The sequence below is a fragment of the Mobula hypostoma genome, chromosome 22 (assembly GCF_963921235.1).
Source record: "Mobula hypostoma chromosome 22, sMobHyp1.1, whole genome shotgun sequence".
NCBI classification, from domain to species: Eukaryota; Metazoa; Chordata; class Chondrichthyes; order Myliobatiformes; family Myliobatidae; genus Mobula; species Mobula hypostoma.
The window spans coordinates 20,772,966-20,793,199 of record NC_086118.1 but is presented as its reverse complement, the minus strand read 5'-3'; the positions used below and the strand labels follow the sequence as shown (position 1 = coordinate 20,793,199).

At 38.9% G+C, this 20,234-nt stretch overlaps 1 protein-coding gene across 1 annotated transcript in view; it reads right to left on the bottom strand.

The window, feature by feature from the left end:
• tbcd (tubulin folding cofactor D) overlaps window positions 1-20,234 on the bottom strand; it is a 268,107-nt gene that overhangs the window by 190,774 nt on the left and 57,099 nt on the right. Inside the window, exons 8-11 of the mRNA XM_063074279.1 lie at window positions 17,891-17,936; window positions 4,060-4,192; window positions 3,546-3,700; window positions 2,002-2,062 (exon numbers count right to left, since the gene is read on the bottom strand). Of these exons, the coding sequence (XP_062930349.1) occupies window positions 2,002-2,062; window positions 3,546-3,700; window positions 4,060-4,192; window positions 17,891-17,936 (395 nt within the window). The remainder of the gene's footprint in view (window positions 1-2,001; window positions 2,063-3,545; window positions 3,701-4,059; window positions 4,193-17,890; window positions 17,937-20,234) is intronic.

Below are 20,234 nucleotides of genomic sequence, written 5' to 3'. Positions count from 1 at the left end.
AGATCTATTCAAACTGGCTGCATCATCTTCTGGTACAGAGGAGCCATTGCACAGGATCAGAAAAAGCAGTAGAAAGTCATAAACTCAGCCAGCTGCATCATGGGCGCTAGTAATTATGGAATGATTGTTGATGTCAGACAAAGCAGTTTGAGTATCTCAGAAACTGCTGATCTCCTGGGATTTTCACACACAAGTCTCTTGTGTGGTTCAGGAAGCACCTAATAAAATGGCCACTGAATGTATATCTCTCTGCAGACTCTTTGCATCCTCTGCAGAATTTGCTTTGGACTGAAGTTAGTGTCTTCAGCAAACTTAGATACACTACATTTGGTCCCTTTTTCCAAATTGTTAATGTATATCATCAACAGCTGCAGGCCCAGCACTGACCCCAGTGGCACTCTGCTCGCCTCTGATTGCCAACCAGAGAAACACCCATTTATCCCAAATCTCTGCCTTCTATTGCTTAACCAATCCTCCATCCATGCTATTAAATTATCTCCATGCAACCTTATTTTGTCTAACTCTTTCCACGTGCATCTTATCAAATGCCTTCCGGAAATCCAAATATACAACATACACAAGCTCCCCCTATCCATTCTACTTGTTATATCCTCAAAGAACTCCAGTAAGTTTATCAAACAGATTTGGCCTTTCCTTAATCCATGCTGCGCCTGCCTGCTGGAACCACTTCTACCCAGGTGTCTTGCAATTTATTCCTTAATGATAGCTTCAAGCGTTTTTTAAACACAAAATACTCTGCTGATGCTGGGGTCAAATCAACACTCACAACACGCTAGAGGAACTCAGCAGGTCAGGCAGCATCCGTGGAAAAGAACAGTCAACGTTTCCGGCCGGAACCCTTCGTCAGGACTGTAGAGAGAAGGGGCAGAGGCCCTGTAAAGAAGGTGGGGGGAGGGTGGGAAGGAGAAGGCTGGTAGGTGCCAGGTGAAAAACTATTAAGGGGAAAGATAAAGGGGTGGGGGAGGGGAGGCAGGGAGGTGATAGGCAGGAAAGGTGAAGAAGGAATAGGGGAAAACACAATGGGTAGTAGAAGGAGGCGGAACCATGAGGGAGGTGATAGGCAGCTGGGGAGGGGGCAGAGTGACATAGGGATAGAGGAAGGGGGGGGACTCCGTGACTCACTTATCTGCACGTCCATCCCCACGGATCTCCCACCCGGCACTTATCCCTGTAAGCATAAGTGCTACACCTGTCCCTACACCTCCTCTCTTGCCACCATTCAGGGCCCCAAACAGTCCTTCCAGGTGAGGCAACACTTCACTTGTGAGACTGTTGGGGTCATCTATTGCATCTGGTGCTCCCGGTGCAGCCTCCTCTACATCGGTGAAACCCGACGCAGATTGGGGGACCGCTTCGTCGAGCACCTCCACTCCGTCCGCCACAACAGACAGGATCTCCCGGGAGCCACCCACTTCAACTCTGCTTCTCATTCCCATTCAGATATGTCCATACATGGCCTCCTCTACTACCATGATGAGGCTAATCTCAGGTTGGAGGAGCAACACCTCATATACCGTCTAGGTAGTCTCCAGCCCCTTGGTATGAACATAGAATTCTCCAACTTCCAGTAATTCCCTCCCCCTCCCTTCCTCTATCCCTATTTCACATCACCTCCCTCATAGTTCTGCCTCCTTCTACGACTTCGCATTGTTCTCCTGCCAATCACCTCCCTGCTTCCCCTCCCCCACCCCTTTGTCTTTAAAATTACTGTTTTTTTCAACTACCAGCATTCTTCAAACCTTCCCCAAAGTTCTTCTTTCAGTCCTGACGAAGGGTTTCAGCCCGAAACGTCGACTAATCTTTTCAACTGATGCAGACTGACCTGCTGAGTTCCTCCAGCGCATTGTGAGTGCTCCTTATACAATGCATTTGTTCTCAACTAAGGAAGTCAAAGTAAAGTTCAAAGTTTGATAGGAGATCCTATAACTGCATATTGCATTAACACAGGAATGTATATCCAAAACAGGCCAATTTACTCACCCTTTAGCTGCAGACCATCTTACAATAGTATCTCTGTCCTTCAATCCAAACAGCAGTTGCTCTAGAAAAGGATCAGAAAAAAACCTCAAGTAGAATGTGACAGCAGTTTTAATTTATTTGCAGCCAATGATTCCACAATTAAAATGCATTGCAAAAAATGTAATGTCATCATGCAAACAGCAAGGCAATAACGTTGTCTGAATTACAGAGTATTCAGTTATTTGTTTCAGTTCAAATTTTTAGGATCTGTGTTCTTCTAAATTTCAAATGGCTTTAGAAGCCTGATAAACTTCATTCAATAAATGAAGTACCTCAAATTTATAAGAAATCTATTCTCATAAATTATGAATGAGAGCACTTCAGCTTCTCCAATGGACATGTGAATTGGTAATTTTGTTAAAAGGTAGTAGATTGGCTGATCCCATTTAACATAGTTTTCTTATTCAAAAGAGCACTGACAACTTTATTCTTCACCTACTTAAGGTTTGAAGAGTTCAATTATATCACAAGTTCCCAAACAGGTGTTTCAATTGACAGCACTTAAATCCTTCACAATGAAAAAAACATGACAAAATTCCTTCTCGCTTACCAGCGGTTCTCATTTTTCATTCTGAAAGCGTTGTACAAATAGGAAGAATTGCAATGGGCCTGTAGAAACCCTACAATATCTCAGTATCAGTATGCAAGCATGTACTATATCAGACAATGGATTCTTCGACTATTGGGCGCTGCAGTCCAGGTAAATTGTGCTTGACCCAATATTTATTTATTTGTTCGTTTGTTTGTTTACTTATTTATTCATTCTCTCTCTCTCTCTCACACACACACACACACACACACACATCTTTCCAAAAGAGGTTTGGCAATCAAGGAAGTAAATTCTGACAATTCACCTTTTCTTATTTATGGATGAAAGTTCATTGCAACAAACCAGCTAAAATTAATGAACCTACATTTCGGTACCACTTGGAAATGTTAACCGAGTCCACCGAGATGCAGCACTGAGCGTCATAGGAAGTCATTCCTGCCTGTGGCCAACAAACTTTACAACTCCTCCCTTGGAGGGTCAGACATCCTGAGCCAATAGGCTGGTCCTAGACTTATTTCATAATTTACTGGCATAATTTACATATTACTATTTAACTATTTATGGTTCTATTACTGTTTATTATTTATGGAGCAACTGTAACAAAAACCAATTTCCCCAGGGATTAATAAAGTATGACTATGACTGTGACTATTAACTTTAAGCTCATGTACCTCAAGTACTCACAACTTTAAAGAACTAAATTTTGAGGGGATCATTTCAGCGGCAACCTACCATTTATCTATCAAGACCAATAGTCTTCATTTCCATCTTCCACTCACATTTCAGAAATGCGTAGATCAATAGTAGTGATTATTAGTCATAAATATTCTAATATGTTTAACTAAAAATTGTTCATTTATACAAAAAGCCTGCACCAAACTGCTCTAAAATGTCTGATTATGGCAGTCCACAACAAACATTCAGAGAGTAATATATTTTACTCATCATAACGCACCTATCACATTCTCTATCTCTTCAGGAATATCATAATCATCATCATCATCCTCTGCTTTTAATTCCATTTTCTTTCTGGATGCAATATCGTTAATTGGTTGACTTTGACCTGCCATTTGTAAGTTTAGAGCCAAAGACCTGCTCCCACGCTGATACCTAAAAAGATATAATGAACATCATTTCTAAACAAAAATTAAGAATAAAAATGTTTAACCTTTATTTATGTGCTCACCCACTTCAAAAATATTCCTAATTTCTTGTCTCTAATTTCAATCTTTTCTCAGTTCTGGCAACATCAAAAATGAAAATAGAAATTCAAAATACTTTTATAAAAAATCTGTTTGGAAATGTTCTTTTCACTCAAAACTAAAACAGGTACTACAAACAAAGGCTTCTGATAGATCAGTTAAAATGAAGAAGCTATGTGAAGAAGCCTGACCAAAACTCCGTTACTGATGAACTATTCAGGCACTGTATTTCTGATTAAACAGCTCACCTCCACAGCTTGCACGTACCTCCATTTTGCAATCTTTGGCTTCAGAAATGTAAGGCCCAACCTTTGAATGAGTTTTATGCGTAGTTTGCGAAGAATAATATGATTGCATTCACCAATGTTGCGTTCATCAACGCATTTCAATACCATCGATGCTGGAGCAGAAAACAGTTAACAATTATTCAGAAACATTATAATGCAAGCTATCTAATGTCTGAAATGTGAAATACAAAATGAAACCTTATTTTTCAATCTATCAATTTTTGCTTGTTTCCCAAGCCAAGCCTCACATTGCAATTCCTTTATTTCCATGGCTGAGCTTCCCTGGCTGTGAAATGGATGGAATTTTATTTCGACTGCCTTCTTCATCGATTCCTCAGTTATCTGCTAATGGGTTTGCTGTGAACCTTTGTACTATAGAAAACTAAATGTCACACAGTAAATAGGAACGTATCATTCAGAAGCTCAAAAGCAAATTCTCACTTCCAACAGGATAAAGCAATGGAACACCAATTTATAGTCTCAAACTGAAATTGAGATCCAAGGTTTGGTGGGAACTCATGGGAGATGCATAGTGTTATCCAGTCAAAGAACCAAATTAAACTGAAATTGACAGTAGAGGAGATGGCCAGGCAAGACTACTCAAATGACAAATAAGAAACACAAATGGTATATCTGTTAAAGTGATTAACAAAATTAAGTGCCCAATAGAAAGCAAGGTACAGTTTACCAGTGAATTATCAATCAGCTTACATGAGGCAAACCATTAATCCATTTACAATAGTCATAACCAAGATATCATTACTATAAGTGCAGCTTGATAAAATATTTATACAAATGCTTGAGACACATCAATCTGAGAAAATAGTAGTAATCAATTCCATGGAACAGTTTTGTATAAAAGTTACATATCTACTGTAACTATTTGTTCTATAATATTTATTTATCAATACAAACTTGTTAACTGTCCTTTTTTAAAAATTGGAAGATACAATAGAATCCATTGCATTAGTTCAGATTTTCATTTTATTTCAGCTGACACTGTAACCTACATCCACTTGCATCAAATATACTTCCATGCTACAGCTGTAGTATTCTTGTATTCATATGTATCTTAAACATTTTATTTCCTACATGTTCAGAAATCGATCATTATCTGTCTTAACTATACTCAGCATTTGAACCTCCAACCCCTCCTTGGATAGAGTTACAAAGATCTGCTAACTCTGGATAGGATTATTTTGCATCATTCTGCTGTAATGCGCTCGTAATTGTATTAATTGTCATTTTTATTATTACCATGAGTACTGTTTACTCTGTGAGCCTCATGCAAACTTGGAACTTCATTGCACTCTGGTGAATGCGACAACAAGCTAAGCAGATCTTCTCACCTCCCTTATTTTGCTCAGGCATCTATCCTAATAGGCGGCAGAGTGAAGATACATCTCTACCAAATGAGGTGTAAAGTACACCTTCCCTCTGCTAGCCTGCAGGTCTCCCTTGGGCAAGGTATACCCCCCCCCCACCAATCAGGGTCACACAAAGCCATGGGAGCAGGTAGTGGATGGCCGTACAAGCAGCTGGTGCATATCACATCCTGGTTATGCAACCACTGACGCCCGGCAGACAATCTCTGAAGAGTATTGGTAATGGCTGAGGTCACCCATCTTGTAAAGGCACTGCCCAGAAGGCGGCAATGACCTCTTCTGTAGAAAAAATTGCCAAAAACAACCATGGTCAAAAGACCATGATTGCCCACATCATATGACACAGCACATAACAATGATGATGATCTATCCTAAACTCACAAGATCCTGCAGATGCTAGAGGTCTTGAACATACGCACAAAATGCTAGAGGAACTCAGCAAGCCAGGAAGAAGAATAAATAGTTTATTTTCCTCCATAAACGCTGCCTGACCTGAATCCTCCACCAATGTGTGCATGTTGCATCTATCCTGTCCACTCCGTAAGAATTCTGTATTTCATCTTTCATTTATTTAAACCTAAAGAGCACAAGTCCAGTTTACTTAATCGCCCCTTGTAGCACAATATACCTCCACTATCCCTGGAGTTTATCTGGTTAAACTTTGTTGCATTCTTTTTCGTGAACATACCCTTCCTTACACATTGAGGTCAGTCCACGTTGTATTTCAGGTATGGATTCACTAGCACCCTGCATAACTGCATCAAGACGCTTTTAATCTTGTATTTCAGGAGAATTTGAGGAGAGGCCAGCAAACAATTAATTTCTCCAATTCTGTGCTCTACCTGCTTGTTAACTTTCAGTAATTTATGTATAAAGATGCCTAGATTACTCTGAACACCCTTTCCAGATCAAATTTCTTCTGACTGGCCAAAAGAGAGAACAGCAGCAGCATGGTGAGTAGAGCTAGGTTCACTCCTGATTTTGGATGCTGTCTTTGTGGGGTTTGCACATTCACCCTATGATTGCTGATTGCTGTATTGACTACTCAGTGCCAAGATTATGGTTAACTTTTCTGGGCTTTAATGGGAAGGGGAGGATCCATGTTGCACAAATCTCAATAGATAGGGCAAAGAAGGTCTTGCTGAAGGATTATGAATAACTCAGAGCAAAACTGAAAAGAACCACAAAGATAAAGATATCCACAATATTACCTGTGCTTTATGCAAACGAGCATAAAAACAGATAAGTCAATGTGGTTCAAAGATTGGTGTGGGAGGAACTTCTTCCATTTCAGTGCTGGGGACAATAGCCATTGCAGTAAGACACAATTTTTTCCTGCGGCACTGACCTAACACATTACAGACGGTTATACTAACTAGCCAGGTGGTGAGGGTGAAGGGGAATGGGAACTAGTGAACAGAGTCATAGAGGTAATAGAAAGTGTAATAAATCAAAATGTAAGGCAAAACTGACACACAGTAGTGAAGGGGTGAATAAAAATTGAAGCATGCCAGGAAATAATGGAAAAATATAAGTGCAGCAGAAACTAGAACAAGAGAAAATACAACAGTAAAAGTGAAAGCTTGAGGAAAAGATTAAGTCAAAAGTCTTAATCTATGAGAAGGCAGAATTTTGTCAACTGACAGATGAGTTAATGACACAAAAAGGAATAAATGAATATTTTCATAGCAATTACAGAAACGTGGTTGCAGGGTACAAAACATTCCAGGTTATTTGATACTCAAATAAAAACACAGAATCAGAATCAGGTTTATGATCACCACCATAGGTTGTGAAATTCGTCGACTTTGCGGCAGTACAATACAATACTTTATAATATAAAACAGAAAGAACTGAATTAGAGAAAGAGAGAGAGAGCGAGAGAGACATAAATTAAATAATTAATACATAAATAGAAATTTTTTTAAAAGTAGTGAGGTAGTGTTCATTGATTGGATTTCCATTCAGAAATCAGACAGCAGAGGGGAAGAAGCTGTTCCTGGATCATTTAGTGTGTGCCTTCACACTTCTGTATCTCTTTCTCCTGATAGTAGCAATGAGAACAGGACATGACCTGGGTAATGCGTGTCCTTAATGATGTACACCATCTTTTTGAGGTACCACTCCTTGCAGATGTCTCAAATGCTACATAGGCTATTGCCCATGATGGGGCTGATTAATTTTACTACTCTCTGTAGCTTACTTCAATCCTGAGCCCCCTCCATATAAGTAGCCTACCCCCTCCATATAAGACAGTGATGCAACCAGTTAGAATGCTCTCCACATTACATCTGTAGATATTTTCCAGTGTTTTTGGAGACATAACAAATATTCTCAAACTCCAAATGAAATTTAGCCACGGTTGTGCCTACTTTGTTGTAGCTGCATTAATACATTGGGTTCATGTTAGATCTTCAGAGATATTGACATCCAAGAATTTGAAATAGCTCACTCTTTCTACTTCTAATCTCTCTATGATGACTGATGTGTGTTCAATCATCTTACCCTTTCTGAAGTCCAGAATCAGTTAGGCAGATGTGGGTAGGAATGGTCCACAGGCCCTTAAGTATTGGCTCATGGAAGGACCAAAGCAGAAATGGGGACATACGTAGGCGTGAAAGGGAACTGCAATAAACCTGAGTGATTTTAATCTGCACATTAATTTAACTGATCCAACTTACAAAGGTGCCACACAAAGGAATTACCTGTGGTGAGATTATCAGGAATCGTTTTTATATAGCTTATCTGAGAAAATACTGCTCCAATAGAATAGTAGCATTAGAAGCAGTCCAGAGCAATTCAGTATAGTAATTCTTGCAATGAAAGGGTTATCCTCCCATGAAAAGCTAAGACAAAGAACACTGAGGTTGTCTACAAGAAGTGTCAGAGCCGTCTCTATTTCCTGAGGAGACTGAGGTCCTTTAACATCTGCCGAACGATGCTAAGGATGCTCTATGAGTCTGTGGTGGCCAGTGCTATCATGTTTGCTGTTGTGTGCTGGGGCAGCAGGCTGAGGGTAACAGACACCAACAGAATCAACAAACTCATTCGTAAGGCCAGTGATGTTGTGGGGATGGAACTGGACTCCGTCACGGTGGTGTCTGAAAAGAGGACGCTGTCTAAGTTGCATGCCATCTTGGACAATGTCTCCCATCCACTACATAATGTACTGGGTGGGCACAGGAGTACATTCAGCCAGAGACTCATTCCACCGAGATGCAACACAGAGCGTCATAGGAAGTCATTCCTGCCTGTGGCCATCAAACTTTACAACTCCTCCCTTGGAGGGTCAGACACCCTGAGCCAATAGGCTGGTCCTGGACTTATTTCATAATTTACTGGCATAATTTACATATTACTATTTAACTATTTATTGTTTTATTACTATTTATTATTTATAGTGCAACTGTAACGAAAACCAATTTCCCCCGGGATCAATAAAGTATGACTATGACAATGACTAATTAGACAAGGAACATCACCATGTATGATTTTATGATGGAAGGTCATGTATGGAAATAAATGAAGCTGGTTTGACCTTGGACAATGTTCTAGGCAACTCTAATGCCCTATGACTGACCAACCACAACCACATCCATAGTCAGACTTCAGATTTAACAGAGATCCTTAATATTGTACTCCATCAAATTCTGTTTTAATGTCGAGGACAGTCATTTTCACCCCACTTCTGGAATTCAGGTATTTGGACCAAGACTGTGATAAAATCTGGAGGCCAGTAGTCTTGGTGAAACTGAAATAGGCATTAGTATAAGGAAGTTATAGATAAATGCCCCTTACAGCCCTTTGATAGTTGGGACTAGATTGACAAGGTAATAATCAGCTAAACTGGATTTGTCCTGATGCTTGTGAGTGGGATATTTGTAAGAAATTTCCAGAGTCAGGTAGATGCCAGTGATATAAATTTACTTGAACAGAGGAGTAAGAAAAGTGGTGGGAATGTTATGTGTTTCCACACCCCTTGCTGTATCTTAACTGGTTCTTGATATCGGCACTTTCTTAAAAATGAATCAGCACGCTTTCTTGATAATTGATGTCAACCCTACTAGTCTGAAGTCATATATATATATATGTGTGTGTGTATATATATATAGACTAGTAGGGTTGACCTCAATTAAATCAATATTCTCTCATTCATTTTCTCTCTCTCTTTCTCCCTCCCTCTCTCTCCCCCCACTTATTTTAAAATAGAGGGTGGTTAATTTTACCACCTTCCACCTTAGAAACTGTGGAATTTTAGAAGATGACAACCATTGCATCCACTATATTCAGTTCTATCTTTTCAAAACCTTGAGATATAGGCCATCAGGTCCTGAATTTTAGCATTTTAATTCCTATTAATTTTTCCAATATTACTTTGTTTTATCCCCCTCAATCTTTTTTTTAGTTCTTCATTCTTTCAATTCCAATCATTCCCCATTATTTTCAAGTAGATTTTAATGTTCTCTTCTCTGACGAACATAATGTTTAATTCCTCCAATATTTGCATATTCCGCAATACATTTTTCTTCTATAAGGGAGCTACCTAAATTATCCTAGTCTTCCCTTTGTTTTTAAGATATTTACAATAGCTGTTTCTTGTAATGCTACTCTCACATCCTGTTCTCCATTCCCACATAAATGTACTAGACTTTCGCTGCTTAGCTCCAAAATATTTTCCGTCCCAACCTAGTTATCATTTACTGCAAAATTATAAACCTTCTTTGATCTTGTTAATCATAATTGGAACATATTTTTCATTGGGCTGGTATGCCATAAGAGGATATATATCTGTAGGCAATATTTTAATTCATTTCATGTTAACAATTACTTGATGCCATCATACCTTTTAACATCTATTCCTGCTACTTGTGCTTCATACCTTTGCAGCTTGTTTTGTTTGGAGCCAGGTCAATGGTCTCAGATTAAACTAAATTACTGTTGATTTTTATCTAAAATTCATCATACAATGATCACTCTTTACTCAAGATCCTTTAATAAGGAGATTATCAATTAACACATTTGGCCTATTCCACACTCAGGTCTTCACCATACTCAACTAGAAACCACCTATCTCATGTGCACACCACAGTCTGGCCTCAGCATAACAGGCAATTTCCTTTACCAAATATACAATATATAGAATAAAGTTGCCTATGATTATTGTATTATCTTTGTCTAATTTTCTGACTTACATCAACTACAGCTGTGGGATTTATGCACTATTCTCACCAATAATATTTTGGTACTTATTGTTGGCTAACTCCAGTTGAACCAATTCTACTTCTTGATTTTCTGGATTAGGATTCTTCCCATTGTCGAGGCTACAATTTTCCATTTTATTTAACCCTTCTAAATATATCTTCAAATATTTCATTCAAATTCTTGGTCATCTGTAACATTTATTAGTTCAAATCCAGTTATTTCTCTTTCTGCTATTAATTTACCTCCCTTGACCTAAATGTTGCATGAACTCAAATAAACATACTTCAGTCTTCTCTTTTCACCCTTCTTTCCCTAGTCTGACTCTAATTGGGGAGATATTGGGGCAGCAAATTAATAGGGTTGCTGCCTTGTGTTCAAGCAACCCAGGCTTGATCCTGACCTTCAATGTGACCTGTATCATATTTGCACTCTTTCTGTGATGATACCAGTTTCCTCTAGGTGCTTTGGCTTTTTCCCATGTCCCAAAGATGTGCTGATTGCTAAATTAATTGGCTACTGCAAATTACCCTGGTATCATGGCTGATAAGAAAATTGAGTGGAGTTGATGGAACTGTGAGACAGAATAGTTTACAAGGAAGTAAGTGGAAGAATGGGATTGATAGGATTAGTCTGAGAGCCAATACAGGCTCAATTTATCAAGTGCCATCCTTCTGTATCAGAATTAACACTGAATGTGTTTTCTCTATCCCTTCCTGACACATTCAAATTATAATTACCCAAACTTTCTATCATACTGTCATCACAGCATCTCTCATTTTCCACATTTCTCATGATTAGAACAATTTATTTCCCTACCACCACTTGTTAGTGTACAATCTTAGCTGAAGTGCTGAGTATTTAATTCACTGCAATAAAGTCTTAGTCCAATTGATATGAAGCCCATTCCAATCAAACAGCTTATACAGTCCCTTCACACTATTTCGTTCCTACTCATTCTCTCAAATTGAAGAATGCCCTGTGCTAAGGTGCTGTGGTTAATTTGCTTAACCTCACTGCAATCTCTGTCTTAAACATAAAAATTATTGATTTTAATTCAGATATCAAAACAAGCTTAAACTCAGAGGAGAGCAGTTGTATTCCACAGAAAACTGCCAAAGTTGCTGCTTAGTTACCAACATCAACTGCTATGACAGTGCTTTCCCTAAAATTGTGTACCCTTGAGACTAAAATGCAAAAACTACAGGTGAGCATTTTTGATCCCCAATGGCTGAAAGTCTGGCACGCAAAGTCATTGGTTTGACAACCTCGAACATAGCTGGCAGAGCTGCAGCCTCAGAACACCAGCAATATGAGTTCAGTCCTGACCCCTGTGCTCTCTGTGTGGATTTTGTATGTTCTTCCTGTAACTGTGGTTCGTTAAGATTGTCATAGCCGGGGTTGGAGAGAGGTATTGTCAGAATAAGCTCCCACTACCTATTAAATGCTTCCAAGGTGTGCATCTCAAATAGTCTCGGACAGCCAAGTCCAGTTCCTGGCCTTCACGTGTGGCTTAGTTACAAAACTCAGCAGAACTGCTTCTATTGACAGGAGAAAGGTCAGAGGCAGGTTACTAGTTGCTTTGGGCAGATGCAGCTCATCAGGTGTGGGTGACAGCTCACCTAGGAGAAGGAAAACTTTGACCTCAAGCCTCCACTGCATTGTGGCTATACCCATTCATAGCAAAAGCTTCGGGAGTAACCCCCAAGGAAAAATTAGGAACTCGAGTACCTAAGACAGTCCTACGTTGAGTTAAACGCTAACTGGCAACTCCTACGCCACTGGTGCCAATTGTATCGGTCTCTACCATTGATTTGAACTCATTAGCTGCATGGAGAGGAAATCTGCTGAATGGGCGTCAGCTTACTCTCCATATCATACTGCCCTGGCTTGCATACTGATTGACAGCACTGCAACAACAATGTAGACAGCTAGGTCACAACATCTGTGGTCAACCCGACCAACAAAGGGCCTAACACCCTGTTACCGTGACTTCCCCCAGCTACTCCAGTTGCATCTCATATTTTAAAGATATGTCAGTTGTACATTGATTTACCACTGTACATTGTCCCTAGTGTGTAGTCAAATGCAGGGAGCCAAAGGGAATGTAGGGAGAATAGGGAGAATAAAATAGTATTTATGTTGGAGTGAGGGTGGGCACAGACTCAGTGCAAAGAGCACATTTCAACATTGTATGACTCTTTAATTTAACTTAAACAATTTCATTAATAGCTAGGCAATCAGAATAAGTAAGATGGCATCAGTACAAGTACACCTTGTGGGCTCCCTTGTAGGAAAGAAAACATCAGGTCATCAAATTAGTAACCTGATTCAAAAATGGGAAACAAAAACCTTTTAGTGAATCTAGTGCCAGGAGAGAGATCAGTGGGGAGGGACGAATGGACAAGGGAGTCACGTAGGAAGGAGGGAGACCAACTGATCTCCCTCCTGGCACTTATCCTTGCAAGCGGAACAAGTGCCACATCTGCCCCTACACCTCCTCCTTCATTACCATTCAGGGCCCTATAGAGTGCTTCCAGGTGAGGCAACACTTCATCCGTGAGTCGGTTGGGGTCATATACTGTGTCCAGTGCTCCCAATGTGGCCTCCTGTATATTGATGAGACCCGTCATAGATTGGGAGACCGCTTTGCCGAGCACCCACGCCCACCAGAAAAAGTGGGATCTCCCAGTGGCCACCCATTTTAATTCCACTGCCCATTCCCATTCCGATATGTCCATCCATGGCCTCTTCCACTGCCGTGATGAGGCCAAACTTAGGTTGGAGGAACATCACCTTATATTCCGCTTAGGTAGCCTCCAACCTGATGATGTGAACACTGATTTCTCAAACTTCTGGTAATGCCCTCCACCCCCACCTCTCCTTCACCATTTCCCATCCCCTTTTCTCTCTCTCACTTTATCTCCTTGCCTGCCCATCGCCTCCCTCTGGTGCTCCTCCCCACTTTTCTTTCTTCCATGGCCTCTGTCTCTTTCACCTATTAACTTCCAGGCTCTTTGCTTCATCCCTCCCCCTTCAGGTTTCACCTATCAACTTGTGTTTCTCTTACCCCTCCCCCCACCCTTTAAATCTACCCCTCAACTTTTTTTCTCTGCTCCTGTTGAAGGGTTTTGGCCCAAAATATCAACAATACTCTTTTTCATAGATGTTGCCTGGCCTGCTGAGTTCCTCCAGCATTTTGTGTGTCTGTTGATCAAAAGATTTGTTTTTGGGAGGCATGACACAGTTGAAGTCTCTTACACAACGTAAGAACTATAATTTTGATAGCATTGGCGGCCAAAGTCATAACATGATGGGATCAAATTACTCAATAAAATATAGAGGTAGATTCATCAAATGAGAAAAATAACTTCTGCTCATGTACTGTCATTCAAATCAAAAGACACATTCACAAGCCTGAGTTATTCAGTTTCAGAAACTTTTATGTTCAGTTTCAGATACCTTTATATTCACAAGAACATGGCCTCCAAAGTTCTTTTTACACAGCCAAAAATATTATCAATAGATTGTCAAACAAGCAGCCTCTGAGCAACTTATTATAGCATTTTTCCTCTTTCTCAAGCAAGATTAGTTGTTCTGCTATATAGGCAGCTTCTTCAGCTGCTGATAGGGCAAAACTGCAGTCACAGGATGAGTTGCAATGTAAAAGGTGTACAACATCGAAAAGGGTGAATACAGGACGGAAGGAGTTTTACCTGAATGCACGCAGTATACCGAATAAGATAGATGAGCTTGAAGTACAGATACAGATTGGCATGTATGACATTGTGGGCATCACTGAATCATGGCTGAAATAAGATTATAGCTGGGAGCTTAATGTCCAAGGATACCCATTGTTTTGAAAGGACAGGCAGGTAGGCAGAGGGGGTGGTATGACTCTGTTGGTTATCAATGAAATCAGGTCATTAGAAAGAGATAAAACAGGATTGGAAAGTGTTGAATCGTTGCAGGGATAGAGCTAAGAAACTGCAGGGGTATAAAGATAGGAGTTATATACTGACCACCAAATAGTAGTAAGGATGTGGTTGACAAATTACTACAGGAGGTAGAAAGTGCATGTCAAAAAAGCAATGTTACAATAGTCATGGGGGATTTCAATATTCAGGTAGATCAGAAAAATCAGGTTGGTGCTAAATCCCAAGAAGGGGAATTTCTAGAATGCCTAAGAAATGGCTTTTTAGAGCAGCTCGCAGTTGAGCACACGAGGTGATCAGCTGCTCTGGATTTGGTGCTGTGCAATGTACCAGAATTGATTAGAGAGTTTAAAGTAAAAAAAACCCTTAGGGGCAAGTGATCGTAATGTGATTGAATTCACCCTGAAATTTAAGAAGATGTATCAGTTTACTGTGGAGTTAAGGGAATTACAGAGGCACGAGATAGGAGTTGGACAAAATTCATTGGAAAAGAACACTGGCAGGGATAATGGCAGAGCAGCACTGGCTGGAATTTATGGAAGCAATTTGGAAGGCACAGGATATATACATGCCCAAGAGTAAGAAGTATTCTAAAGGCAAAATGACACATCCATGGCTAACAAGAGAAGTCAAAGCCAACATAAAAGCCAAAGAGAGGGTATATAATGGAACAAAAAGTAGTGGGAAGTTAGAGGATTGGTAAGCTTTTAAAAACCAACAGAAGACAACTAATAAGCCATTAAGAAGGAAAAGATAGAACACCAAAGTAAGCTAGCCAATAATATTAAAGAGGATACCAAAAGTTCCTTCACATACATAAAATGTAAAAGAAAGACAAGGGTGAATATCAGACCACTGGAAAGTGAAGCTGAAGAGGTAGTAATGGGGGACAACAAAATGACAGATGAGCTAAGTAAGTATTTTGCATCAGTCTTCACTGCGCAAGACACTAGCAGTATGGTGGAAGTTCCAGAATGTCAAGGGTCAAAAGTGTGTGCAGTTGCCATTACTAGGGAGAAGGTTCTTGGGAAACTGAGAGGTATGAAGGTAGATGTCACGTGGACCAAATGGCATAAACCCCAGGGTTCTGAAAGAAGTGGCTGAAAAGATTGTGGAGGCATTAGTAATGATCTTTCAAGAATCACTAGATTCTGGAAAGGTTTCGGAAGACTAGAAAATTGCAATGCCACTCCACTCTTCAAGAAGGGAGAGAGGCAGAAGAAAGGAAATTATAGGCCAGTTAGTCTGACCTCTGTGAATAGATTTGGAGAGCTTGTTTCCTATGATGGGAGTGTATAGGACCAGAGGACACAGCCTTGGAATAGGAGGGCATCCTTTTAGAATGGAGATGAGAAGGAATTGCTTTAGCCAGAGTCATGAATCTGTAGAATTCACTGCCACAGGTAGCTGTGGAGTCCAAGTCTTTACATATATACAAGGCAGAGGTTAACAGATTCTTGATTGTTCAGGACATGAAGGAATACAGGGAGAAGGCAGGAGATTGGGGCTGAGAGGAAAAATGGATCAGCCATGATGAAATCACAGAACAGACTCACTGGGCCAAATGGTCTAATTATGCTCCTATATCTTATAGTCTAAAACTTCTGTTGTTTTTTTATACCAAGATCTTAATCATCTTCTCCCATGCATCTACAAAACCTTCTCCATAACTGAACCTCTTTACCACATTCATGTACTCCAATTTTTCTTTCTGTACATTCTTTTCTTATTAGGCCCCAAAATGGCAGGAAAGGGTTCAGTTTGCTGGATCCAATTCCTAAACTTATTTTTTCCCATGAGGTCACCATAGAAATGTAACAAAACATATTAATTGCAAAATTTTAATCATCTCCCTCTAATATCTTAGATTATTATCACATTCTTTCTCCTTCTGTAAGAATGTTCACAAAGCTCTGAGTAAAACAGTTTTTAGCATACTAAAAGAATTATGTTATCATTTTTGTTTTGGTTTAAGCACATTGATGCCTTGAATTCATCTAACTTGCCTGAGATACATGCAAAAAGAGCCAAGGTAGAGAATAATCAATTTCCTAGTGTTCGCACAGCTTGAATCTTTTTCAGAGTGGTTGGCAGTGGTTAGTAGGGTATTGAAGGGAGAAATGCTTAAAGTACGATGTATATTAATAATTTAGATGAAAAAACTGAATATTTCTAGGTGTGCCTAACAACATAAAACTGGGTGGGGTTGTGAGAAGGATGTAAATGCCCTTCAAGGCAATTTGGCAAAGATAAATGTATAGATAAGTACATGAGCAGAGCAGATGCAGTACTGTGCAGATAAATGTGAAATCATCTACTTGGATAGGGAAAAAGAAAAGATAGATATTATTTAAATATAGTAAACTGAGACACATTTAAGTACAAAGGAATCTAGGTATACTTATACATATATGTTACCAAAAGAAAATATACAGTTGAAGCAAGGAGCTAACATCACAAATGGCCTGCATCGCAAGTGACGCTGAGTAATAGATGCAAGAATGTCTTACTACATTTACGCAGTGACTTCAAAAGCCTTCACCTCGATTAATGTGTGCAACCTTGGCTCCCTTGGCCAAATACAAATGTATTTGTAACAAAGGTTCACTAGATCAATCTCTGGGGTGGAATTATTGCCCATTAAGAAAAAAGGTTATATTCACTAAACTATAGAAGAAATAAATATATGAAATGCACACAATTCTAACAGGGCTCAAAGGTTAAATGTGAGGAGACTATTTCCCTTTGCTGGGGCTGTCTAGAACTGTCCAGGGTCACAGTCACAAACTAGGTGATAAAACATTCAGGAGTGAGATGAGAATACCAAGAATTATGGGAAGAAAGCGATTATATATAATAATCAGAATTAGCCTAATTACTTTGAATGATGGCACAAAAAATGAAGGGCTGAACTCCTAATTTTCTTTTTAAACAATGATTCAAGTTCTTGCACATGGTAACACTGCAATGGATTTTTCTCAATTGTAATATACAGTAATTTAATCCTTGACTTATAAACTAAAACTCATGTAAAGTATTTAATATAGTTTTTAAACACTAATAATCATTGACAATTACGACTGAAAAACATGAAGCAAAATTGTGATTCAATATCTTAAGTATTTTACATTATATGGGTCCCCAAATATAACAGATCACATTAGCAAAATACAAAAATAAGCGTTAAGACCTTGTTTTAACCTTACAATATCACGTAAAGTATAATTTTATTATGTTATAATTACGTCATGTCCCTGTATAGTTAAAATATGTACAAACTACGCTCTCATACCATAGGGTAAAAAGTCTTCTCTCTTCCCATGTTTGAACAACTGAGCCTGCAAATAAACAAGAAATACAGTTTTAAAATATATTTGTACAATTATCCTCTTTTATCCACATTAATGAAAAAGGAACAAATCCACACTTTTGAGCAATAATCAGGAAAAAGTGAGAATTTTTCTTGAGCTTTTCCTCTTGTGACAAGCTGGTTCTGGTATAACTGAGGCTTCTGAAGGAATACAGCATGAAACTTCAGATGTGTTAAAGATTTTGTTGTATTTCTCTTCAACAAAATTTTTGATCACATCAATTAAAAAGCAGTTGAGAGTAGAAGTAAGCTTTGCCTCTATCATTTGAAATACAAGTTAAAAGAAAGAATTTCTGTTTTGTTTTCATTGAAAACTATAAAGAATACATGCACATCATGCCTTCGCCCCTAAATATTTGTCTGTCTGTTTAGGTACCATATCGGATGCAGACTTTGGTGACCATGGTTTTCCATATAGATCTATCCTTTGTTTTTTGGATGACTTCCAGTTCCTCGATGTGTAGCCACCTGGCTATGCTTTTGATGTACATAAGCCGAGGTTTTCCTCCAGGTTTGCTCCCCTCAATCTTTCCAGAGAGTATGAGTTTTTCTAGTTCATCTCTCCGCATGATGTGTCCAAGGAATCTGAGTTGTCTTTCTCTTATTGTTGGTATGAGTGATCAAACTGCTTGTGCTCTTCTGAGAACTTCTTCATTTGATGTGTGTGTGGTCCATGATATTTTTAACATTCTCCTGCAGAACCATAATTCAGCTGCTTCTAGTCTCTTTTCCATTGCTGGAATATTTGTAAGAGTGCAAAATCTATCTTATATTTTCACTCCATCTAAATGAAAATTATTCAGGCTGAAAGATTTAGTTAGTGCCTAAACAGCTGAAGACTTGTACACAAGTAGAGAAATATACATCTTAAAAATTGTGGGGCTGAATGCTATGCCAAGAAAGCAAGAGGCTTCAGAGGTATCTAAAAACGGGAAATGAAGGTGTTGCCAACTTAATTTAATGTACATTAAAAACACAGTGGTGATGATTTATTGAAATGAAATTTAAATAAGTTTTAAATAAGTTTACGTTGTATCTAAGCTTAGAGACTCCCCAGATGAGCATAGGTGCTGTTAAGTCTACAAGTAACAAAACCAAGGATGAGCATTTCACCAGCCCGTGAGTTGCACGGAAAATGGAATGGGTCAAAATTTAGGAAGCATAAATAATCAGTCTTTATAAATAGTATAAAAACTAGTTTCAATTTTGTTGTAATTCTAATCAAATTGAAGGAATCACAAAATATCATACCAGTGATCTTATAAAAACATGTTTAGTTTATGTGGGCCCGGAATATGTTAACCAAATGAGTATTGCTTATATCTATAGGGGTGATATTATTTTGATATTGACAGAAGACTGGGCAAGAGTAATAAACAGAGACCAAAGGGATCTTACCAAATATTTGATATTTTAAAGTGTTCCTTAATAGAATCTGAAATTTCTTTAAAACAATGTCCATTCTTCTTATTTATTCAAGCATGCTACATCTGCTGCTTGTTCAGTTGACTTAGCGTAAAGAATCATTTTTATGTTCATCTGCAAGTTATCAGACAATACACTCAACATTGTCACTGAAATTCTTAGAAAAATTTCTTCTATAAAAGACTCGGCCCGCTATTACAAAGGGTGGTCATCATAATCAAATAAATGTCATGGCATAGATCCAGTGATTGCATGTGGTCAAAGAAAGAAACCCACATAGGTTATTCCTCATTCTTTTTTGACTAGCTGTTGCTTACTCTTCATAATCCTTGGGACCTGGCTGATGAACAACTCATTATTGTTTGCTTAAGTAGCTTTTATTTTCAATTCCCCATCCCAAAGCAAGAATTACTTAAGAGGTGATGAAAAGCAATAATCACAGCCAAATCTACTGAGTGCTGTGACAGGTAATAGTGGTTGGGTTTTCCAATGCCTTACCTGATATTAACACTCAACAGAGATATAGATTCAAAACTTAGGAGATCTTTGTGCACAGCTGATCTACTGACAGGTATCTGTTGAGACAGGTATGTTCCATGAAGAAGATTGAACAGTCATTCAATTTCCCTTCAGGTTACTTTTAAATCAATGCCAACACTCGCTGCCAAGTTTTTATATCAGCAGATTTTTTTTTAGGTTCTAAAGGTTTTGGTGTTCAAAGCAGCTGCGCAGGTTGACTCTGCGGTTAAGAAGGTGTATTGGCCTTCATTAATCGTGGAATTGAATTTAGGAGCCAAGAGGTAATGTTGCAGCTATATAGGACCCTGGTCAGAACCCACTT